This window comes from Calypte anna, chromosome 6 (genome assembly GCF_003957555.1).
Source record: "Calypte anna isolate BGI_N300 chromosome 6, bCalAnn1_v1.p, whole genome shotgun sequence".
Taxonomy (NCBI): domain Eukaryota; kingdom Metazoa; phylum Chordata; class Aves; order Apodiformes; family Trochilidae; genus Calypte; species Calypte anna.
The window spans coordinates 20,501,123-20,524,726 of NC_044252.1; the positions used below are offsets into that span (position 1 = coordinate 20,501,123).

Genomic DNA, 23,604 nt, shown 5'->3' on the forward strand with positions numbered 1-23,604 from the left:
TCTTCTGATTGTGCCTAATATTTGTGGACATTGATGTGTTACTCAACAACTATTGAAACATATTTACTATTTTGATATGATACTTGGCTGCTAACTAAAAAAAGATAAGTAATCCAGATTAATACCTCATTCATCCTGCAGGCATGGTGTCAGTCACTTAGATTAAAGGATTTTACAAGAAGATGGAGAGAACCTCTCTCTCCAAAAGGCTGTGCTACATTATGAAATCAATTATGAAATATAAGGAAACTTATGGTGTGAAAATTTAGCTATAAATTAATTGAATGATTCTGAAAATAGAGACAAGAAAAATTAAACAAGTATAACAGCAATATACACTCCCCATAGAAACAAAATATTTCTCATGAATACAATAATTTTTAGCTGAGGATATTGTATTATGTCAGATGTTTTCATCATGCAGTAAGTGACACATTCTTTCATGAGTCTGGGAAGTAATCAGATTGTGATCCACAGTATTATATTTCTTAAGTCAAGCCAAATAACTTGGCTGGCAGATGGATGCTCTGTACCACTATCACTTAGGAATTTATGTCTGCCTTTATAGTTGGTCTCTAACATTCTCCCATGATCAGTCACGTTGCTCAGTCTTAGGAATCACCAAATCCAGAAATGGAGTGGGAATTAAGTGTTCTGAGTAGATTTTGTCAACTAATGCTCAGAAATTACTGCATCATATAAAAAAAGGAGAAAATGATCCTTTGATTGACACATATCGCCAAAGTACTAATTTTCTTTTTCTTTACAAATCTTTATAAGTTCCAAGAAAGATGCAAAGTGAATGAAACGTACCTATGGCTTACCATTAGGCTAAGATTTCCTTCTGATCAGCTCAGTCCTTTGAAAATGTATCTATTTTGATTGCTTAAATGGACAAATAATGCTACAAACTAATTTTCTAAGTGAAACTAGTAAAATTTCTATGGATTACGACATTTGCAGACCATGGAAGGTGCGTCTAAGCATTTCTGCAAAACATCTGCTTTTAATCTCTCTGATGCCTACAAAGAATTATTACCACAGCTAATCTTCAGTTGTTTCCCAAGGATAATAATGATTTGAAGGACTGAAGCTGGTTCTGCAACTATTGCTCATGCAAAAGTTCCAGCTGACTTCAGTGATACAGCTCACAGATACAAGGATTAACTGCATCAATAAGAGTTTCAGGATTAGGGCCAATACCCTTTATCCTCAATGGTTATAAAATGATTGTATAGTTCCATCAACATCAGCTGAAAATACTTATTTTAAATCCATAATCCAACAGTCCTTCAAATTCAGAATAAAAATGAAAATATTTACTAATGCTGTACACGTTTTCAACCTTGACTTTGAGAATACAGTAAAAAGTAAGAAATTATGAAGGTATTTGGAATTATTTTGGCATTGATTTGACAGCACTTGAAATAGAACAGCTCTGGCAAGCACATGCTCACACAAGAAAAATCTTCTCTGATTATGTGATTACTAAAGACCAGATATATATTTATCATCTGAAATGCTCATATTATGTGTGCTTGTGTGTCAGATAAAACAACCTCATGAGATTAAAAATAATTTACAATTTACTATTGTATTCCAGGACTAATTTAGGGGGATTTTATTTATTTAATTTTTACACGAGAAAAATATTCCAAGATTCTCTTTCCAAGACAATCCACGGTGCTGCCCTCAAGTTTGGAGCCAGCATTAGCACTTATAAATGAAAGGTATGACTCTTGCATAGGCCTTTAGATCAAGGGCTAATGGAGTGTTTTACAGTCTTTACCTGTCTTGTCTCTCTAGTCAGCACTAAACCATGATTTCAGCCAAGCACCCCAGGATTCACTGATTGCAGCATGAATCTAAAGGTCTAACCCATCATTAATTACATCTTTTTTCTTTTTCTTTCACTTTGCAGCAGAAAAGGGTTTTGTTGACTGAAGATCAGATTCTTTTGTGATCCAGTCTTTTATTTCAGATCAGCTCTAGACTAGAATACTGAGGACAATTGGAGGAAGAATCAGCTTACACAAATAATACTGAATTAGAATATCACTTGAGTATTTCTCACAGAAAGTACATCTTTGCACATTTTAATGCATACAGTGGCTCAAGATATATATAAAGTTGAAAATATAGAAACCATTTTAAATAACCATTAGCTAAAACAGAAAATCAAGATGTGCAAGATGTGCAAACTCTAAAGAAATCTCAGTACACATGCCCTTAGCATCTTTTTAAAGCAGTTTATCTCACAAATGCAAGTTAAATACTTTCTATCTTTTCCTTACAAGTCAGTTATTGAGAGTTTAAAAATGGTTTGTTTTTCCATCTAATTTTGACCTTTTTTTGTTTACTGTTTTAAAAGATATAGAGAAAAAGAATGTGACGGAAATACTCTTATCACTGGACATATATGGAATGTAAGTGCTTGTAAAAGAGATAATATAAAATTCACTTTTAACCTGTATTTTAGTTACATTTTAAATACAATATGATTGTGTTTAGAATGTATACACTTCTAATGAAAGGACATTACAGTTCTCTGGGCTAATGATCAAAACCAAATCTCTAAGCAGAAAAGCTGGCCCATGCAATAGATTTGACTAAACACTGCAGAAAGTTGGCTAGTCATTTGGCCAACATGACCAGCACCAGGCATTGGAGACACAGTCAGGGAAAAATTAAACTATGTCTTACCTTCAGCCATGTTTGTTGCATTTTCTTCTGCACAACCTATAACCTGGGCAGCACAACTCTCTACAGCTAAATAGCTACTATGTGTATATTCCTGATTACTGTACTGGTGCATTCTACTGTTCACTTCACCATAAACACAATTTTTTGCTATGCATTTGCTAGCCTTCCTTTATTATTGGCTTTATTTATTATTGGCAACTTGTAAACAGTCAGACCTGGGAAAACCCACACGTCGCTCCAGGTTGTCCACACGTAAGTGCGGTCCCAGGATACACTTCTGCCTCTTGGTTGAAAATTCAGTTTGCTACAGTGCACCACAAGCTTTTGGGACAGAAAAATAAGCCAGAGGTCGGTGTTTCACTTCTTGTTCACCACTTGATTTATTGTATTGCCAACGGGCGTTTTAGTTGAACTGGGTGTGCCTACAGAGTGTGGCACATCCTACAGACAAAAGTGAGAGTTAGAGCTCTAATATCTGTATACAATCTCAGCAGGAAAGAAATGTGCCTGGAAAGCACAGTGGGGGGAAGCTGGAAGTGAGGAAAAGGAAAGAAATTGGTCCAATAAAAAGGACGGGTGAGGAAAAACAAACTGAAAAACATGAGTTAAACATTTGATTTGCTGACACAGCAAATTGTATCTGTTCATATTTACTGAATGTAGCAGAGAAAGAGAGAGATCTAAATTGCTCTGAAGGCCAATTCTGCCAAGAATGGGAGGTGCTGGCACACCAAAGCCAAAGTCTGTATTGCAAAATTTGCTGTCACTAACAAAAGGCTTGGTGCAGAAGGTCGCAGACTGAGCCATATGCCAGGGAAGTCAAGAATGAATAAAGAACTGAAGCCAAGTTTTAGTTTTAATAAAAGCCTTGCCTATCTTAAATTTTAATGTAACATCAAGAAAATACAGATGCCAACATGTATTAAATACACCACAATAAGATAATTCTTTTGGCTTTTTAACATATTCATTTATCCCTCACAGGAAAAAAAAAAAAAAAAAAAGTAGAGCTTCTATTTTTTTTAATAGCCTCTTATTTCCACCAAATTCAGAATGCTGGCAGGGCAAGGCATATTCCACACCATTTTATCAGTCCCTTTCACCCTCATACATGCTTCTTGGACAGGAAGATAAAGTAGATAGTTTTTAGGGTTTTTTTTTTCAGTATCTCATAATTAAATAAAAGCTTTATGTTTGTTCTGCAATGTTAAGTGCTACACTGACATGGTAGCTACTAATCAAAGAGCAAGACTCCAGACATGTATACTATTTTACTTTACATTACAAATGTATTAGCTTTCACTCCTACAAACTTCTGCAAAGCAAACAAAGCTAAGAAAGAGGCAGAAAAGGCATATGTCTCCTGAGTGAGCATTGCCAGGTCAGTGGACTGAGGCACTGATAGGAATGTAGATGCTCCTGGAGGGAGTTGGAGAGAAGTAACAATCCCAGGATTTATCCTGAATTAGTTAGAAGTAGGGTGGGCCTAGCCTGTCATAGTCTACTGCTGGTGGTGCTTCAGTTACCTGGGCTACCTAATCTCATAAATACGTCCCATATTTACAAATCAGAAGACTAAAGTCAGTGCAGTTGTGCCAAGAAAAGTTACAATCACAGCTCTGGATGACAGCACCACTGAGAACCACTTAGATTCTATAACTTCTCAGGCTTATTAAAATATACACCAGTGCAGAGATTAAGGAAACAAGATGAAAAATGTACAATTCAAATCTAGTAGCTTTTCACAAATCCAGCTCATACAGGTTCAGCCACCACTCAGCAGGTGGGTGAAAAGACCAGCTACAACAAAGTTAAATAGCTTGTCTTTCTCTACTGCAGTTTTCCTTGGACTTACAAGCCCCTGTGAAAATAAATTATCAGTTTTGTACTAGGTCTACAGACTGATGCGTGTTGTGTTTCTTACTAACATCATAAGTGAAGGAGCAGTATAAAACCACTTTCTTATTTACTGATGATAGCAGTGATTTACTTAGGAAAGTAGAGGTAGAGAAATACAGAGGTACCAGGTCTCAATAGAGTTTAACACAAATGCCACATTAATTTGTAAAATGAGAAGAGCTACTTTAAAAATTTTCACAATAGGAAATTGAAGTTTTCATTCCAGTTAACCAATTAATCAAAAATATTTTCTGCATGCAAGAAAAATAAAGCCCACACCTTGCATTGGCATATCAAACAGAAATATAAAAGAATGTGAAAAAAGTTTTTTCATCACTGATTTCTTCCTCATCAAGTAGAATTGCTGCCATTTTCCAATTTCTTATTTTCAAATTGTTTCAGAAGTCTGCTTTAGAAGCTGGAGTCCATTTGGTTATGTGCCACATCCCGAAACTTGAAGACTATGGCATATTGACAGCTATGGTATTGGCAGATTCACCAACACAAAATCCTTCACTGGCAAAAGTCAGAAACCATTACTAGAAAGCTAATTTTGATTACTCAAATTATCCTCATGGCAAGCAAGCCAGCAGGCTCATGGCTACCCACACTCATTACAGCTTCCAGTTAATAAAAATGGCTGAGCATTGGCAAGGATATAGTACCTAGCTCTACAAAATATACTGATTAACTTTATATATCTGGAAAGTGCAGTGGCAGCACTCACCGTTCCAAACCTTAAGTGCTACTAGCCACCTTCTTTTTATTTTCATATCATTACTACACACTCAGAACACAGAAGCATGCCAGCAGGAAAGTCTCAAGAGTGGCAGTGATTGCTCCTAATTGCCCAGAGTCCAGCAGGCTGCATGAGTACCTATCTATGCTGCAAGAATGCCAAATGAAAAAGAAATGTAAAAGTCATAAAAGATCCTGAACAAGTGACAGTTCTGTTGAAGTAAGAATTCGTCCCTGCAGTTGCATGAAACTTTGCCATTCCAAACATCTCTCAGTCCAGCTGACAGTGTTAGAAATTGCACCTCTTGACAGCTATTTCTATACATACATTAAGTAAAGTGCTGTATGATGAAATGTGCAATAAAAATGTGAAATATCTCAATGGTATACTCCACTTAATTAGAAGAGAGGATGTTAGGATGGAGGCTTTATAAGGAACTTTCCCATGAGAACTAAGATTAATTACACCAAACCATAATCAGTGGTGTTAACTGGACAATATTAATAGAGGTATGGCAAAGAAGCTTATATAATTTTGTTTAGGAATTATCAGGATAAATTTAACTCTAGTTATTTAATGTTCATGTTAACATGTTAAGAATAATTAAAATATCTTCTGGGATACTCCATGGGTTTTAGTCAAGGCTGGCTGTTTCAGCATTGCTTTTTGCTCATGAGCAACTGGCTTTTGGAGATGGATAGTCAAGTCTCCAAGGGCAGAAGTTCTGAAGAGTAAAGGAACTTCATTTTGCTGATATTCCAATAAATACATCTTAAATAAGTTTCCCTGTAGTTATTTTGCATGCATTTTGGAACAAACAGGCAAAGACAATGCAGAAAATCAGACAAAACCGCATATTAAAAAACACTGATGTAGTTTAAGAGTAAGCAAAGGGAAGAAGAATTTGGTATATATACAGATCTAGACTGATGAGATTTCAGGGATGAAAAGTTCTGTTTAATATATTTTCATGTGTTAGCATAGACACAAGAAAATACATAGTCGTAAAACCTCATCCTTTAGGTTTCTTAAATGAACATTTTAATAATTCTGTTACTAAAGAGATTAAATAATAATGTTTAATACTAAATTAAGGACACTCTAGTCCCCTCCCTTTTTTTTTCCAGTTTGAGGCTGATCTGATTAGAATCTAGAATTTGGACCCAAAAGGTTAAATCATTGCCAGTTTCATAAAACGAACTGGTTAACTATTAAAAACTTTGATATTTAAAGTGGGCCAGTTAGATAGAAAATTAATCTACTGCCCCAGCTGTGAAAAACAGATATCTACAGTTACATTTTTGACTTACTGACATTCCAATATTACCCATATTTTGTTATTAAAGAAAATCATTAATTGTTAACATTGTAAAAAAGAAATCATTGCAAGAGGATTTGAGTGTAACTAGTTGTATGACAATGCAAAATGTAACCCTTAGAAAGGTTACTGATGGGAATACTCTTATTTTAACATAATTAGAACTAGCCATATGATTAGGCACTCCCTGTAGAACTGGAGCTGAAGTTTTGATCCTGCATATTCTTGAAGACAGTGGTGCTCCACGTGAATGCAGCAGGCTATCTGTAGGCTGCCAAGGAACTGCAGGACTGGTATCTAAATCTGGATAATTAATCCATCATTCTTTGTACTTGAGATTTTGAGTTTAGTCAGTTACTACATACTGGAAAAAGAACTGCACAGTTCAATATTTAGATTATGATGATATAGTAAGAATAAATGGTAAATGAAGAAAGAAATGGTTGCAACAATAATATTAAGCCTATCCCTAAATTTAAGTGAACAACAAGGGAGACCTAAAAATGTTTTGAATACACTAAGACAAGTAAATTATGATAAAATTTTAACTTTGTATTTGTCATCGCAATATATTTCATGTAGGAAAGGAAACTTCTTAAAAACAAGTTAGTTGCATATACAATTGCCATTTTAAGGCTCAATCGGTGATATAGTTAATTAATTTTTGTCATATGAAAAACACAACTTCAAATCTCATTACTTACCCACTAAGCCTAGCACAAAATATTTGACAGCATTAAAAGTGAATGCAGAATGAGGCTGAATGCATTCAGCTGAATTCAGGGTTAAATTTAATTGGTCTTTTTTAAAAAATAAAATCCCAGTATTAATCTATTTTTTCTATTTTAATATCTAAAAGTACCTGCCTCTTTCAAAGTTCTTACTGTTGAACTGTGGAAGCAGACCTTATCTGCTAGGGATGAAGTGAAAACAGTGTGCAAGTACATCAGATAAAATTATAAGGACATTTTAACATATATAGCATCTAAAATATTGCTATTCCACCACTGCTGAGAAAGCATTCAAGGCCACACAGTGTTTTAAGAACATATGTCAAGAAAAAAAATCAGCTGCTTTAAAAAGCAAAACTTCTTTATACAGGAAGCCTAGAAAATAAAATGTTCTCTTTTTTTCTCTAAGGTATTGCTCTAATAGATTCAAAGTGTCTTGAATGTTCTGAATTTTTGTAGTATTTTAGGTTAGATAAAAAAAAACCTTACTTACAAAAACAGACTAGGGCTTGCGTGAGAAATACAGATTAAAAAATGGGATGGTAGGTAAATAATGATTAAAGTACTTCATGCCTTTCTATGTAAGAAATTAAACCTTAAAACATTCAAGAAACCTCTAAGAGCACAAGGAAAGGTGCATAAAGAATTTTTTTTTTTTTTTTTTTTTTTTTTTTGCTTTGCACCAGTTCCAGTGTGAACAGGTAGCAGAAAGTGCTTACAGTTTTACCTGACTCTGCTCTTTCAGAGGATGAATACTCTAATTCCCAGTGCAGTAAGGCAAACTACAAAAGACAAGCAATTCCCTAACAACTATGTCCCCTCCCTCCCAATACATTATTTACACTTTCTATGAAACATTTAGTGAATTGTATTGTAGAATACAGAAGCTAGAAAAGAATCTGTGCCTTTGATTTGTATCCCTCCTGTTGAAGTACCACACCCTAAGCAGGGAGTCCAGTATCCCCCCAGAATAAAAAAGAACATTTCACTTTTATTTTCTGAGTCACAACTTGCTAGTGTAACTCATTAACACTTTAAACCAGACAGTTTACAGAATTCAGAGGCTGAGTAATAATTCAAACACTGTTGGACACCCATAACTTGTACATATTACCTTCCAATCTTTCTCACATTTCTAGTAGGAAGGATTTTTATTCCTCTGTAGTGTTAATACTTTTCTCAGTAGACAGCTCCTAAGGCCCACTAGGGCCACAATTCTCTTCACCACAGAATCACAGGTTGGAATGGCCTCAAAGATCATATAGTTCCAAACCCCTTACCATAGTCAGAGACACCTCCTGATAGATCAGGTTGTATGAAGCCCCATCCAGCATGATTTTGAACACTTCCAGGACAGGACCTCCACAACCTCTCTGGTCAACGTGTTTCAGTGTTTCATCACTCTCACAGTAAAAAATTTCTTCCTAACATCCCATCTGAATCTACCCTCTTTCAGCCTGAAATTGTTACTCCTTGTTGTATTGTTACATGCCCTTTTTAAAAGTCCCTCCCTAGCTTTCTTGTAGAGCGGCTTCAGGGACTGGAAAGGTACAACTAATGGGTTCACCGTTCCTGGATAAAATGCACATTTTTTCATAATACATACTTGCAAAAGAACATACTGAAACAACCCCTCTAAGGTGAAGAACACTGCAGTTGATTTTCATGAATGTGGAGCACCCAGAGTAACAAGAGAATTCAAAATCAGCTTCTGGATACTCAAGATACTCTGAAAAACAGGTTCCTGACACTAGGGAGGCCAATCTACCCTCACTGAAGTAGATGAGACGCTCCATAAAAGCAGATACTGTCTCAGCCATGTTAGTTCAAAAAAAGAAAATTTGCCATTGCCATGTGCTTTTCATGTTATAATTCCACCATATTTTCCCTGGAGATTATGTTTTAACATTATTGTATCTGTAACATTTGACCTTATAGTTCCTTACTCTGGACATTTCTTGACTGAAATCCTGTATGAAGAACAGGCATTCACACTGGCTTTGCTAATTGCCTCCCTTTGCCCTCATTGGCTGTAATCATTGCAACAACATGGGGGTTTTGGGAGATCTGCATAATATAGGTAAATAAATAAGGCTGTATGTTAGGAGTTCTTTTAACTATTACGCTACAATACTATGCTGTAGCAGTTCAACACGCAAGGAGATTTTCCCTCATTCAATACAACAGAAAAAAAAGGAAGTTGGAGACAGAAAAATTTGGTACAGAGGCATAATAAAGATACAAATAAGCAATTAGTTTCTTCCAATAGAAAAACTTGGGCATAGCTTTGCATCAACACAGATAGAGAAAGGGCATAAGCGATGTTTTTGGGGATTAACCAATTCCTCATGAAAGGCTCAGACACATGAGCTCGGGTAACATGGCCTGAAAGCCACTGCAGATAGAGATTGCTTTAACAGGCTCACTGACAGCCTGCATTGCAGCAGACTGCTAGGAAAGGTAAGGACAACACCAGCAATGGGAAGGGTGACGTGAAAAAACTAGCTTGTTTGCAAATGCTGTGATGAGATAGTGCTACATCTAAATATCAGCCTCTCTGGCTGACTAGAGCAAAGTGACTTGAAAAAAATCTAGGCACCTCTCTACATTTAGAGGCCCAGAGAACTGATAGGATATTACATCTAGTTCTTTTAACCTGTCTGCAAGTCCATGCTATAATATGATGACCAAGATTAGGACAGTAGACTACATAAACCTGAAAAGCTACTGACACCGAATCAATCACTAAATCAATCCACTCTGAGCACAGGAAAAGGCATAATGATAAGAAATGAAAATCTAATGTATTATGCATAAAATCCATTAAACTCTAAACAAACAAACAAAATTATCAATTATTTATTTATAAATAAAGGAAAAGTATATGCAAAAAGTACTATATGTAGAAGACCTGTATGGGAAACAGCATTCTGTCCCAGGAGAATCAGACGATTTTCTCTGTGATGTGGTGAAAATAAATAAATAATAATATCTTAGGGCACTATAAAATTATCTTTCTATTTTGACCTTTGTGATATTTTTTTATAGCTCAGTAAATATATACATCATTTTCAGCCAAATCATTTATGTAAAGAATACCGATACTGTGTCAACTATTTTCTAAACTTCAAATAAAATCTAACTGGGGGTGGTAAGAAAGTCAGCATGTTTCCAAACATCTGTACTGATGAATCAATATTTTCTAACAGAAAAAGGTTTCATCAGAGCTATATGTGAATCATAATTTGCAGAGGTGAACTTCTACTACTTAGTAGCTAGTTCAATAGCATCAATGCAGCTTTGAGACTTAAAAACTAAATTCTAGTACTTCATTCATCAGTGTAAATAATCAAAGCTCAGCTTTAAGACCAATCCTTCATAGCTCCCTTAAGAAAAAATGCTCATACAGGTCTTTCCTGAATGAAGAATTTGGCCTACAGAATCTATTTCTGCTGCCAGCTTGTGCATGGCAAAATCACAGACTCCTATCAGACCTCAAGTGGAATTTATAGCACTACCATTCAAGAAAATGTAATTTCCCTCCTGTAAATTGCATGAGTTTAATTGGAAACCATGGAGAACAGTAACAAAGCCCTGTGCTAAGCCAGTATCATGATCATTTCTCAGAAAGATATTATGTTTGTACCATAATTCATGTCAGTCCCTCATAATTAAGACAGAAGTCAAAACTATCTTATCATCAAACCAACTTTTCAGCCTTATTTCCAACATTGTCAAATATTGCTTTATAGCCAAACATTTCTGATGATTAGACATTTCTGTTAAAGAAATTTAAATAGCTCTTATGACTTCAGGTATTTTTATACAAGCTAATTTAAATAAACATTTAAATAAGCACAACCTTGTGAATTCTCAAACTACACACTTATTTAAATTAGCTTGTATAAAAATACCCAAAGTAGGCTTTTAACAGTTTAAATGGACGACTACTTTGACCATCATGAGTTATTAGATATATGAGAAAGATTTGCCAGAAGGAAATCTGAAACATGACTTATTCTCCCATCAAAACATAGAATAAATCTAAAAACTGATGAGCGAACAGCTCCCTGTAGCTGTATGTCCTATTAGTAATCAAAGTACCAAATTTTGAGAAATTTTTCCCTGTAAAATTCACATGTGCGTATTCATTGGCAACCTGGAAATACCAATTAAAAGTCCTTAACCAATTCTTCTGATCACTTCAGCATTCCCAGAAAAAGAAGTATTGCTGCAAAATGGATCTCTGTGAAGATGCCCATTCTGGGTCTCTATAAAATGGCAGCGTGGTATTTGAGAAGTATTGCAGGTTTTAAAACATTCAGTAATCCACAGTACGGGAAATTTCTCTGCTTTCTGCTTACATGAGTTCACTCCTTACTAGCCTCCAGGTATCTCTGCTTAACAGCTCATCTAGTGGACATCTATAGCTCATATTAACATCTTTTCACATCTGTCCCAACATGTAAATATTTGTATTTGCTGTTAAAAATAAACTTTTTCTTAGTACTCAAGTCAACTCCTATTTCCCCTCTGTTTTAAATGTGTTATACATATCATTCCTCTCATAGTTATTAGGAGTGTGTCTTTCCTTTTTTTTTATGTAAGATATTATCAAATTCACCATCGAAGGGATTTTCTGTCCTTCACGAAAGTTAAAAGTTTCAAAGATTCTGTTGATTAGTTCTATAAATCTCTGTAGAAATCCTTAGTTTCATGCAGTATACAATGTAGAGCTACCATCAGGGATTAATGTTTTAAATCCCTAATGACGTGCTACCTAAGACAGAGACAGGACAGTGGTGTTCTTGCAATATACACACTCACACACACACACACACACACACACACACACTCTTTTTAGTGTGTGAAATAAGAAAATTTTATTTTTTTCCATTCTCTTTCAATCTTAGCTATATTTTCATAAATGAGAATTTCTTGTACCTATAAGGAAATCAGATTTAATACTCTTCTTATTTTTTTAGCATTGTTTCTGTTTTTTAGTATTTTCTCTGGGTTCCACTAAGTTTGTAATGTTAAATGAGAGTGCAGCTCACCACATATCAGCTGGTTCTCCTTCAAGTTACGAAATGACAGTCCTTGTAAAGCACTGGGATAAGCACAAACCGTTTCCTCCGCTATTCGAACTGAAGCATTTCTGGCCCATTGCAAGACCCACTTGAGATTACAGTCACAAATCAGTGAGTCAGTGTTGAAATGTCTAGAAAGGCAAAGAAAGATCACAACTGGTATATGCAGTTTTCATAAACAGACTTTCTTCTGTTAGATTCAAATTACTGAGCTCCAAAGAGAACTAATTCTAAGCAGATGCTTAACTATGGATGTATAATTATAAAGATATCCTAAGACAAGTAATACATATTGTCCCACTTTTAATGACTTACAAGACATTATGCAAAAATTCTGGGTTTGGTTATAGAACAGCATTGCTGACTACTGAATTAAATTGGAATATGGGCTACTGTAGAAAGCCATACTCTAACACACTTTCACTTAAGAGCTCTTATAAGTAGAGACTTGACCATGAAAGCATCCAGTATACACTCTTAAATCTTGGAGAGATATATTTAATAGAAAAATTATTGGGAATTTTTTATTATAATTGCAGGGAAAAAATTTAACATAAGCATTTTTGTGTATTTAGAGCTATTACATGATGTGATGCATGAAAACACTGAAAGGGCAAAAAACCCAGAGATGCCAGTCAGAATGGCTAGACTAGTGTAGTCAGGTATGGGATTAAGCTGTCAGCACTACCAATTTCACCAGTACAGGTAAGAGATGGCAGCTCATTAATAGTGAGACAGACATGGATAACAAAATACTGCATATTTTACAATTGGAATGACTTGCTAGAAACACTCCTGTTCGAATTCATACTCAACCCTGCAATGTTTATTCTAATGTCTTTCTCAAATATGTCATATTTCTGAACATAAGAAATGATACTCACAGTGCTTTTAAAGCTAGAAGCTCAGAAAAAAGTCCATTCATGAGACTTGAAAAAATATTCCCTGACAAATTTCTAGAAAAAAGGAATTTACAGTTATAGCAAATACAAGAAGAAAACCAAATTGTTATAGAATATGATTTTCCAATGCTAATTAAGAAATTCTGCTATCTGGACAACAGTAAAAACATTTAAATTTGCACATTGCTTTTTCATAAATTACAGCAATTTTCAAAACAAATCATACACAGCAAGTATACATAAAATTCAATGGGTATAATAAGAATATTTCCAGATATTAGAATAGAATAGGATTCTAGAAGAGAATATTAAGAATTTAAGTGAAAATGCACATAAAAATATTAATGAGTGAGACCTATCAGTACTATCTTTATCATACATATAGAAGGCCACTTCAAGAAACAAAACCTGTAATAATTTAGTAATGCTCAGAAGAATTTGAACAAATTCCTTAAAACAGTAATAAGTTTTCAAAGCAACTACACAAATAGTTTTATTGCAAAAGACTTTACACAAACTGATTTTTCCCATAATCACATTAAGGGCATTTCCATTTTAAATATTGTTTTACTATTACTTGTGTCCATGGATTAGGCTGAATACTTGCAAACAGATTCTTAATTTAGTCTAATTTAACAGTATTGCTCTGCCAGTGCATTAATAATATAACATATAAACACTTAGTGTTAAGTAATACTGTTTTCTTCCATACCAGTAAACCAAACAGTTCATGCAGTATCCAGATTAGTATTTCATACCATATGAATTATCTACTTTTGAAATATATTCCTTTCTATCCATTCTCTGAAGCGAAGATATCTGAAATCAAAGATGCTGTACTACAAAATTTCAAGTATCAGTGAAATTTCAAATCTCTTCACTAGATCTTCATTGTTATGTAAAAAATATAGATTGGCAAACAAAATTGTTTCATTACTTCTAATTAAAAATTACATTTTTATAATGATTTATTTTACTTTTCTTATGACTATAAAGTAAAGAATCTATACTAAACTGAAGATAGATACAATTCCAGATTAAGAGCAACATTTCACCAGTGAGGAATCTACCAAGCTGCAACAGATCTGAACCAGCTTCAGAAAGAAAGAACAAAAAGCTCAAGAACCATACTTAATGAGAGAGGACAATCATGCTGAAGGCCAAGGAAGGCAATCTGACAAGCTTTTCATGGGTGGCAGTGAGAAGGGAGAAATAAAGTGGTTTGCTTTTCTCTGTCTCTCTGCACTGCAGTATGACAACATTTCCAATTTGATGCAAATCCCAGCTTTTTCCTTAGCAGGTAGCCAGGCTTCATACAGCAAAACAAACAGAACACGGAGTATGAAATTTTCTTATTCCATTTAGACTAGAGGAAGGCTGCGTTTGGTCAATATTTTAGGAAACAGGGAAAAAATGTGTCTTTTCCACAAATGTTCAGCAGTTGTATTGCAGTTATGTACACTTGCCAGTGATGCCTATTATGTGTCTACTGAAAATACATACTTTCCATATGTCCTTCCTAGTCAGAGAATTTTTTTAGTTGGAAAAGACTTTTATGATCAAGAAGTCCAATTGTCCAACTAGCACGACTAAGTCTACCTCTAAACCATGTCTGTAGGCACCATATCTACACAGCTTTTAAACACCTTGAGGGACAGTGACTCAATCACTCCCCTGGGCACTCTGTTCCAATGCATGACAACATTTTCAGTGAAGAAACTGTCCATAATATGCAATCTGAACCTCTCTTGGCACTACTTGAGCCTATTTCCCATTGTTCTACCACTTGTTACTTGGGAGAAGAGGCTGACACACACCTCAGTACAAGCTCCTTTCAGGGGGCTGGTGTCTCCATCAAGATACCAAGCCAGAACTGACCTCCCCTGTGTTAACCTAAAAATTCCTGACCGAAGTTCCACTTAGGGTATGTAACCATTTTCTTCAGTGGTCTTGTTAAGTACTGGAATAACTGATTTTCTGACAATACAAAAGTCAGCACAAAGCCAGCAAAACAATTTTTCATATTCTTTTATATTATTCTGGAATTTTCTATATTATTATTAATAATTAGTGAACTAATAGCATGGTCACAGGGCTATATAAGTCATAAAGCAATACATTTCTAAGCCCAAGAAAAAATAATGACAGCATCTAGATCTCCAACACTGGATATAGCATCTTGTCTAAAAAAATCTTCAGAAATCTTTTAAAATCACCTCAAAACACACACATTTCTGAACAGGTATCTACATAACTCCACAATTGTCTGGTTCTGTCAGTTCATACCATACATATTATAAATTAAAATATCTTCAAATGCATAGTGTTGTGAAATTCCATCATTGCAGGTATCCTAAAAGCCCACTCTACCTCAATTTATAAGGACATTAATTCAGAAAACATCCATATCGCCTTGTTTTTAAATATTTCAAACACAACAAATTAACACACTCCAAAGCTGATAGTACTTACCATGCCATTAACTACCTGCATTAACAGAGACATGTCCTTTCTGTTACATCAGAGGTAAAACATTTTAGCTTTATGTATAAGGTTCTGAACTTTTTTCACATACCAAATACTGTTGTGCTTTTACAGAAATTAAATACTTTTGCAAATCTTTAATATACATGAGAAATGCCACAAAAGAGTGAAAAGGAATTAAATAACTCAAAAGACCATTCCAAGGAAAAATATTAATAAAAGCAAGAGTTATATATTAATTATATATTATATATTAATATGAAGAATGTTTCACTGTGACAAGCAGTATTAACAAGCAAAAGATTAATGTAAGCGTTACAGAAGGACCTTCTGTGCAAAAAAGACTGGGACAAGAGGGGGAAAAAATTAAAGGAAAAATAAAAAGAGGGCAGGTTACAGTGCATATTTTTTGATATTGTTAAAGTGAGTCTGCTTGATTCACCATGTTACTAGTTTTGTGCGTTATCTCTGGCACCAAAGTCATTAGTTGCTTCAATGACAGCAAGAAAGTCACACAATAATTTATGGTATAATATTACCATAAAGCTAACTACCGCTGATGATTCAGAGGCAGGATGATGAATATATCAGGTATACTTTAATCAAACAATTGGAATTAAGGAGGAAGTTCTGTTTCAAACCTCCAAAAGGAAGATTCAGCAGTAGCTGCATGTTGAAATTTAAGGCCTCAACACTTCAAAGCCTGAAGAGCTAACCTATATGAGGCTAAAGAAACAAAATCTGGTGCATCAGTATAGTGGCACTATCCCAGTATTCCACAGATCTTCATATTTAACTTAAATATAAAGAGAATTAGTATGGATGGCAGCTGCAGTACCTAGCAGAAATATTGCAAACATAATTCTGGAAGAAAGCACTGAAACATGGTCACTGAGGGGCCAGAGGAGATTTGGAAGATTTGTTGCATTCAGTTATGTCACTCCTAGTTAGAATTCATCCGCTTTGTCCAGCATAAATACAGACAAAAGGTAATATATGAGACAAAAAAAAAAAAAAGCTAATATCTTAGCAGACAATAAATCTTCTCTTTAACTGTCTGAGGAACTGTCAGCTGCATCTGTCAAATGATGTGAAAGCATTTTGGAGTCATTTTCCAAAATACAAATCATCAGATCCAAGAAGGTGTAAAAATTGGAACAGTCTCAAGGAACATAATCACAACTCACCAGCTGCAGTAATTTAAGGAGCCATGTGAAATTTTAGATTTCATTAGTAACTTGAAATTCAATTCTTGTTCACTGAAATATACATCATAACTGCAATGGGAGCACAAGTCTTCTTTCCTGTGTTATAACAAGGCTTACAATATTCTGTGGGTTTCTTATGTTTGCAAGTTTTCAAAACAATACTAGGTGATACTACCAATTAATTTTTTTCTTATTTCGAGAATCCTGTAGGTTGTCCTGTTCTAAAATAGGCTTCATAAAATCACCATGCCCTCCAAAGAGTGTGTGCATTATCCCTGAAAGCTCATGCAGTTTTCATCCTTCATTTCAGTGAAGTGTTTAAGCATAACTTCACCCTACTCAGTTTAGATATATACATCACATCATTAAACGCACATCATTAAAGCCCTGTCAGCTTGGGCCTAGAGTTGATTTTTCAGCTCTATTTCCATTTTTCAAACTGAATTAGATATACAAGAGAAGGTGAAATGTTACTTTGTTCCTCCTGGTAACTGTGCTTATAAATGGTATACGAAAGCTCCCTTTCTGTATTTCTCAGAAGGTTCCTGAAAAGATTTATGTCTTTTGCTCCTTCCAGTGGACTCACGGCTCTCCCTACTGGTTTTGGTAACAGCCTGCAAAGATCCTGCTCTGATAATGTAATTCAGCAGAGTTCTAATTACCACAATCAACAACTGCATAAATCAAATCATTGCTCCTTCAGCAATTTAATCCACACTTGATGGTGTTGAAACCACTTCCATGTTTAAGCACTTGTCATCTTTTCCTTGGTAAAATTATATACACTGATGTTACACTATATAAATGCTTTTCCATAACCTTTTGAGATTACATTGCATGAGCTTTCTCATTTCCTAGGAATAACAAGCAAATACAATTCAGAGGAATCAGTGGCAATTAAAAGACATCTTAATGTATTTTAAAAGTGTTTAAAAAGTTTGATTCTGGGAATTTTTTATGCACTTGCCATTGGAAAAAAGCAAGAAAGTGCCAGAAAAGTATCAGATGACATCAGCTTGCAGTCAACAATCACCAGCTTTTGGTGAGGCAAACTGAGACCCCAGCTCAAATAATTACTATCAGTGTTATGTCATTACATGAGATTTTTGAGACTGAGAAACAAATAATACCATGTACATCAGGAAACAGTTCCTCCTGATTGAGATTGTGGTGCATTTCTCCATTAAATTATCACTAACCCAACAAAAGTAAATGGACTCTTAACTTTGGCTTGCTAAGTGCCTGCAAAAGTACAAGTCAAAACTTTTGACATAGCAATCATGAATCAATGTATTTCAGATGAAAAGTGAATTTTATATTATATGTTACTATGCTGCTGATTTCCAAAGGACAGACTTCTGAATTAAAAAACAAAACAAAAAAGTAACTAGTAAAGGACTATCAAAGTACATGAACCGGAATGAAGGATGGCCCCATTTGTTAAAGTCAGCAAATTAAAATTTAAATAATAAAAATAGAAGACAGACTAAATGAATGAAAACCCAAAGCTTATAGGTTGAAAAAAGGGCTCAAGTTGTAAAAAGATCAGAGAGAGCCTATAGTAAAAAGGAAAAGATTAGTAAAAGACAGGAATTAGAGAGGGACAATGAGAATTACCAAAAATTAAGTTAAACTTTGGAAAGTGTATTAAAACAAGATGCGAACAACACTTAAACTATACTATAAGAAAGGATAGCCTAAGTACATCTCATTCTTATATTTTCTGTTCTGTTCACTAAGGCCAGTCATTTGGATTGTAGGTATTCATGGGTAAAGCATACACTAAATTCTGGAAATGCTCTTTCACCTACTGTACAACTACTGATTTGCAGCTCTAGCTAAAGCAAAAAGAACACCTGGGCAACTAGAGGCCTTCTAGGTTAAGTCAACTCACATGAAAACCCTATTTTAAATGTTGATGGTTTTCTCCTGTTTATGTAGTATTATGTTAGATATATATGAAAATCAGTAAATAATTTTCCTTGTCTAGAAAATGAGTAACTTTTATATGATTACTTGATGCATCTTCAACAGATGCATATTTTTTTCCCCATTTTTGATTTGCCAACAATTTTTTCCATTTTTCTTTTTTAGAGCTCACTCAGTTACTGCATCGACTACAGCAAGGCTGAATGAACCTATATTACCAGAATCATCACTTTTTCAGTGATGCATGGACAAAACATGCATAAAAGCATGAAGAACCTGGCGTTAAGTGAACTTTTGAAAGATAATGGACAGGATAGAAGGAAGAGGCGTGAGACATTCTGCTGTTCTCCAGAAACAGGGCATGTGATTTATTGGCTCAGAAATGTAGGCATGTGAAAATTAAATCTGGCAATAATATTGACCAGTCCTTCATTTTGCTAAGAGAGCTATCATACAAGAGGTGAACATTCTTGAAAATGAGAAGTCTAGTAATTTCATTAACTAATACTATTCAGAGTGAAAAGTGTAACAAGAACGTGACCTGAGAATTATACATAAGAAAGGTCTAATTCAAATTTTTGCTATAAAATGGTGCCTCAGAAAGAAAACAATACAGAAAGCCCTGAAATTAAAGTTAGCCCCATCTTGAGGAAAATGTATGTTTTTACGTAGGATGCACAAAGACTAGATGCATGAAAATACAGTGTTAATGATAGTATAGAGGGAACTGGTGAGAATTTCTCTGGATCTACATGCTCAGAAAAGCTTTGTCACCACTGGGACAGGTACACATGTCAGCTGAATGACTAGGGATATGGCAAATCCATTTTACAGAAGGAACCTACCACGGTGGGGTTTGATCAGTGTGTTCAGCATGTACAGGCATTCAGTATGTGTACTGTGCCTTTTTCCAAAATCTCTGAGATTAGTAAAGGATACAGAGTTATACTGCCACACTCTTTCCTGAGTCTTCAGAGAAAAGGGATAGTACAGGCAAACACTGTAACAGAACAAATGTACACTCATTCTGAATTAATTTCTGTTCATTTACTATCAGAAGACTTAAGTCCTGCAATTCACTTCTAATTACCTTTTAAGATGGAGTCTGGGAGATTTACCAAAGGAATTTTTAGACATGTTTTCCTGCAAGAACAGGGATTTGAACACTTTCTATTGAGGTTGTTCCTAGCATCTAGAATTACCTTCCATTTAAAAAGGTGACTTTACAATTTTGACTTAAACATACCTCCTGTGGTAGTCTGGCTATATAGCCACATGTCCACTGTGCACAACAAAAGGAGATCCAGCAACCTTCAGTATGTGAGCAGGTCATGCCCAATTTGGCAACTCATCTGAGATGCATAAAAAGAGGGGCGGTTTGCACCTGTTCATCAACATGCTATCAAGGCTTTTCCCATCATCTTTTCTCACTTGTTTTCATCAAGGAAGGTTTGGCATAGTTGCTCTCATTAATGTGATCAGCAACATGCCAGATTTAAGCCTTTCACCTGGTGTCATCTTGATCTTAGGGCAGATCTTTCTAGAATGACTTCTCCATTTTTCCAAAGAAATGCCAAAACTGGCTGGAGATGAAGAAAATAAATTAAGGGATTTGCAATACACTATGATGCAGAATAGGAATTTTATTTCCCATCCAGGAATGAAAACAGATGCAAATGAAGACATGGAACACTCCTGGGTCTGCAAAATGTCCATCTGCACTTCAACATTTCCTGTGTCCCTTTCCCAGCTAGGAAGGCTGGAGCCAAATTCCTCATTCCTAGAATTCTCCTATGCTGTACCATACCATTGGCCATTCCTCATTGTCCGTTGAACCTAATTTTGCTCTTCTTTTCCAGATGAGCAGACTGGAAGTGTACACAAAACTTAAAATGCAAGTTCTTTGTTTTTTTCCCATAGTACAATGGATAGCCTCCAATTTTTAAATAATATTCCATTCCCTAATTTTTAAAAATTATACTGAGGACTGAGCAGATGCTTTCATGGCAATATCCACTGTAATCTCAAAACATCTTTCCTGTGTTTTAATGGTTAGCCCAGAACAGACTTTTTTCTCCCATGCTTGACTTAGTATTTAACTACATTAAATTTCATCTGTCGTTTTTCTGCTCAGTCATGGAGTCCTGTACATTATTCTGTCCTTCAAATTCAACCCTGTCTGGTTAACTTAGTATATATACTAGCAAACTTTGTCACAGCACAGATTATCTTTTCTGCCAGGTCATTTGATGCTCACTAAAACTTAACAAACAGCCTGGGTATACTATGATAATCTCATGTCTTCTAAGTGCTCATTCTGAAATTTCTTGATAATCTATTGATCACCAGGCCCTCTGGTATGCTTATGGGTATGCAAGTTGAGAGAGCATATCCTTAGAGTGTATCTTTAGACCATATTGCAGCAGTTGCCTATGACAAACTAATGACTCCAGAAGTCAGTTTTCAACAGTAAGACAGGTTGTCCTGAGGACAGCTGGCTTCTGGAGCTTGGAGAAAGAGACAAGAATATGATCAGTGCCCCTGTAGTCCAGAAGGAAACAGTCAGTGACCTACTGAGCTGCTTGAACCCCCACAAGTCTATGAGACCAGATGGGATCCACCCAAGCGTGATGAGAGAGCTGGCAGAAGAACTCGCCAAGCCTCTCTCTATCATCTACCAACAGTCCTGGCTCACTGGGGACATCCCAGATGATAGGAAGTTGACGAATGTCACGCCAATCCACAAAAAGGGCTGGAAGGAGGACCTGGGAAACTCCAGGCCTGTCAGCCTGACCTCAGTGCCTAGCAGGGTTATGGAACAGATCATCCTGGGGGCAATCACAGCACCTGCAGGATGGACAAGGGATTAGACCCAGCCAGCACAGGGTTAGGAAGGGAAGGTCCTGTCTGACCAACCTGATCTTCTTTTATAATCAGGTGACCCACCTGGTGGATGAGGGGAAAGCTGTGGATGGAGTCTACCTGGACTTCAGCAAGGCCTTTGACACCATCTCCCATGGCATAGTCCTGAAAAAACTATCAGCCCACAGCTTGGACAGGAGCACCCTGTGCTGGCTTAGGAACTGGCTGGAGGGCCGGGCCCAGAGGGTGGTGCTGAACGGGGCTGCATCCAGTTGGCGGCCGGTCACTAGTGGTGTCCCCCAGGGATCAGTGTTGGGCCCAGTTCTGTTGAATATCTTCATTGATGATTTAGATGAGGGGATTGAGTCCATCATCAGCAAATTTGCAGGTGACACTAAGGTGGGGGGAGTGTGGATCAGCTGGAAGGCAGGAGGGCTCTGCAGAGGGACCTGGACAGACTGGAGAGTTGGGCTGATTCCAATGGGATGAGGTTCAACACGGCCAAGTGCCGGGTCCTGCACTTTGGCCAGAACAACCCCATGCAGTGCTACAGACTGGGCACAGAGTGGCTGAGAGCAGCCAGACAGAGAGAGGGACCTTGGAGTCTGGATTGACAGGAAGCTGAACATGAGCCAGCAGTGTGCCCAGGTAGCCAAGAAGGCCAATGGCATCCTGGCCTGTATCAGGAACAGCGTGGCCAGCAGGTCCAAGGAAGTGATTCTGCCCCTGTACTCAGCGCTGGTGAGGCCACACCTCGAGTACTGTGTCCAGTTCTGGGCCCCTCAGTTCAGGAAGGATATCGAGGTCCTGGATTGGGTTCAAAGCAGGGCAACCAGGCTGGTGAAGGGACTCGAGCAAAAGTTCTACGAGGTGAGGCTGAGGGAGCTGGGGGGTGTTCAGCCTGGAGAAGAGGAGGCTCAGAGGAGACCTCATCACCCTCTATAACTACCTGAAAGGAGGTTGTAGCCAGGTTGGGGTCAGTCTCTTTTCCCAGACAGTTCTGATAGATTTTACAAATAGAAATATTGTTAAAATATCAGGTCATTGCAATAAAAGGTGCAGAGTGGGCTGGGTTTTTTTAGTACAAACCAATTTTCTTATACTGAAAATTTATTGCTGGATGTACTCATGTAAGCCATGTGACAGTTTGGATTTCTCCTGTTTAAAACAAAACTGGTATTATACTTACAGTTTGTGAAGATTGTTGAGTCCAACAAACATTTCTGGTGTTAGGCAACCAATTCTGTTATTTGAAAGATCCCTGAAAAAAAAAAAAATCAACAACCCCCGCCATGATATCTTGGGTCTGTCTTATTCATATATGTATCTACATAATCACATTAGAGAGAACAAACATTGTTAGAGACAAATGGGAAAGAAACCTTCTGTAAAACAGCAAAACTGAATTAAATAAATTTAAAAACTTTTATACTAAAATTATTGAGCAATATTCCACATTTAAAAATACAGTACTGCAACTTATAGTAATTGCATCAAAATGTGATTTTCTATATGCAGAAAATAAAAACCCCACATTATTACCAATATAAACAATTTTCTTCAAAGTTACTAGAACCTGTTTCTTCTGAAAAAGTCTGTTTTGCTGCATGCAATATTCAGCTCAATTTTTTACTGTTTACTAATGTCTCATCTCGTTGAAAGCATACTTTCTCACAGAAGAAATCCCAGAAACCAGAGGACAATTAACTTTTGAGCTAGTAAGAAAGTCAGTCTTTTTA

The 23,604-nt window shown here is 36.1% G+C and overlaps 1 protein-coding gene across 1 annotated transcript in view; it reads right to left on the reverse strand.

Moving 5' to 3' along the window:
- Positions 1 to 23,604, reverse strand: part of LOC103535886 (adhesion G protein-coupled receptor A3) — a 250,606-nt gene that overhangs the window by 129,434 nt on the left and 97,568 nt on the right. The window contains exons 4-6 of the mRNA XM_030453634.1: positions 23,055 to 23,126; positions 13,365 to 13,436; positions 12,448 to 12,611 (exon numbers count right to left, since the gene is read on the reverse strand). Of these exons, the coding sequence (XP_030309494.1) occupies positions 12,448 to 12,611; positions 13,365 to 13,436; positions 23,055 to 23,126 (308 nt within the window). The remainder of the gene's footprint in view (positions 1 to 12,447; positions 12,612 to 13,364; positions 13,437 to 23,054; positions 23,127 to 23,604) is intronic.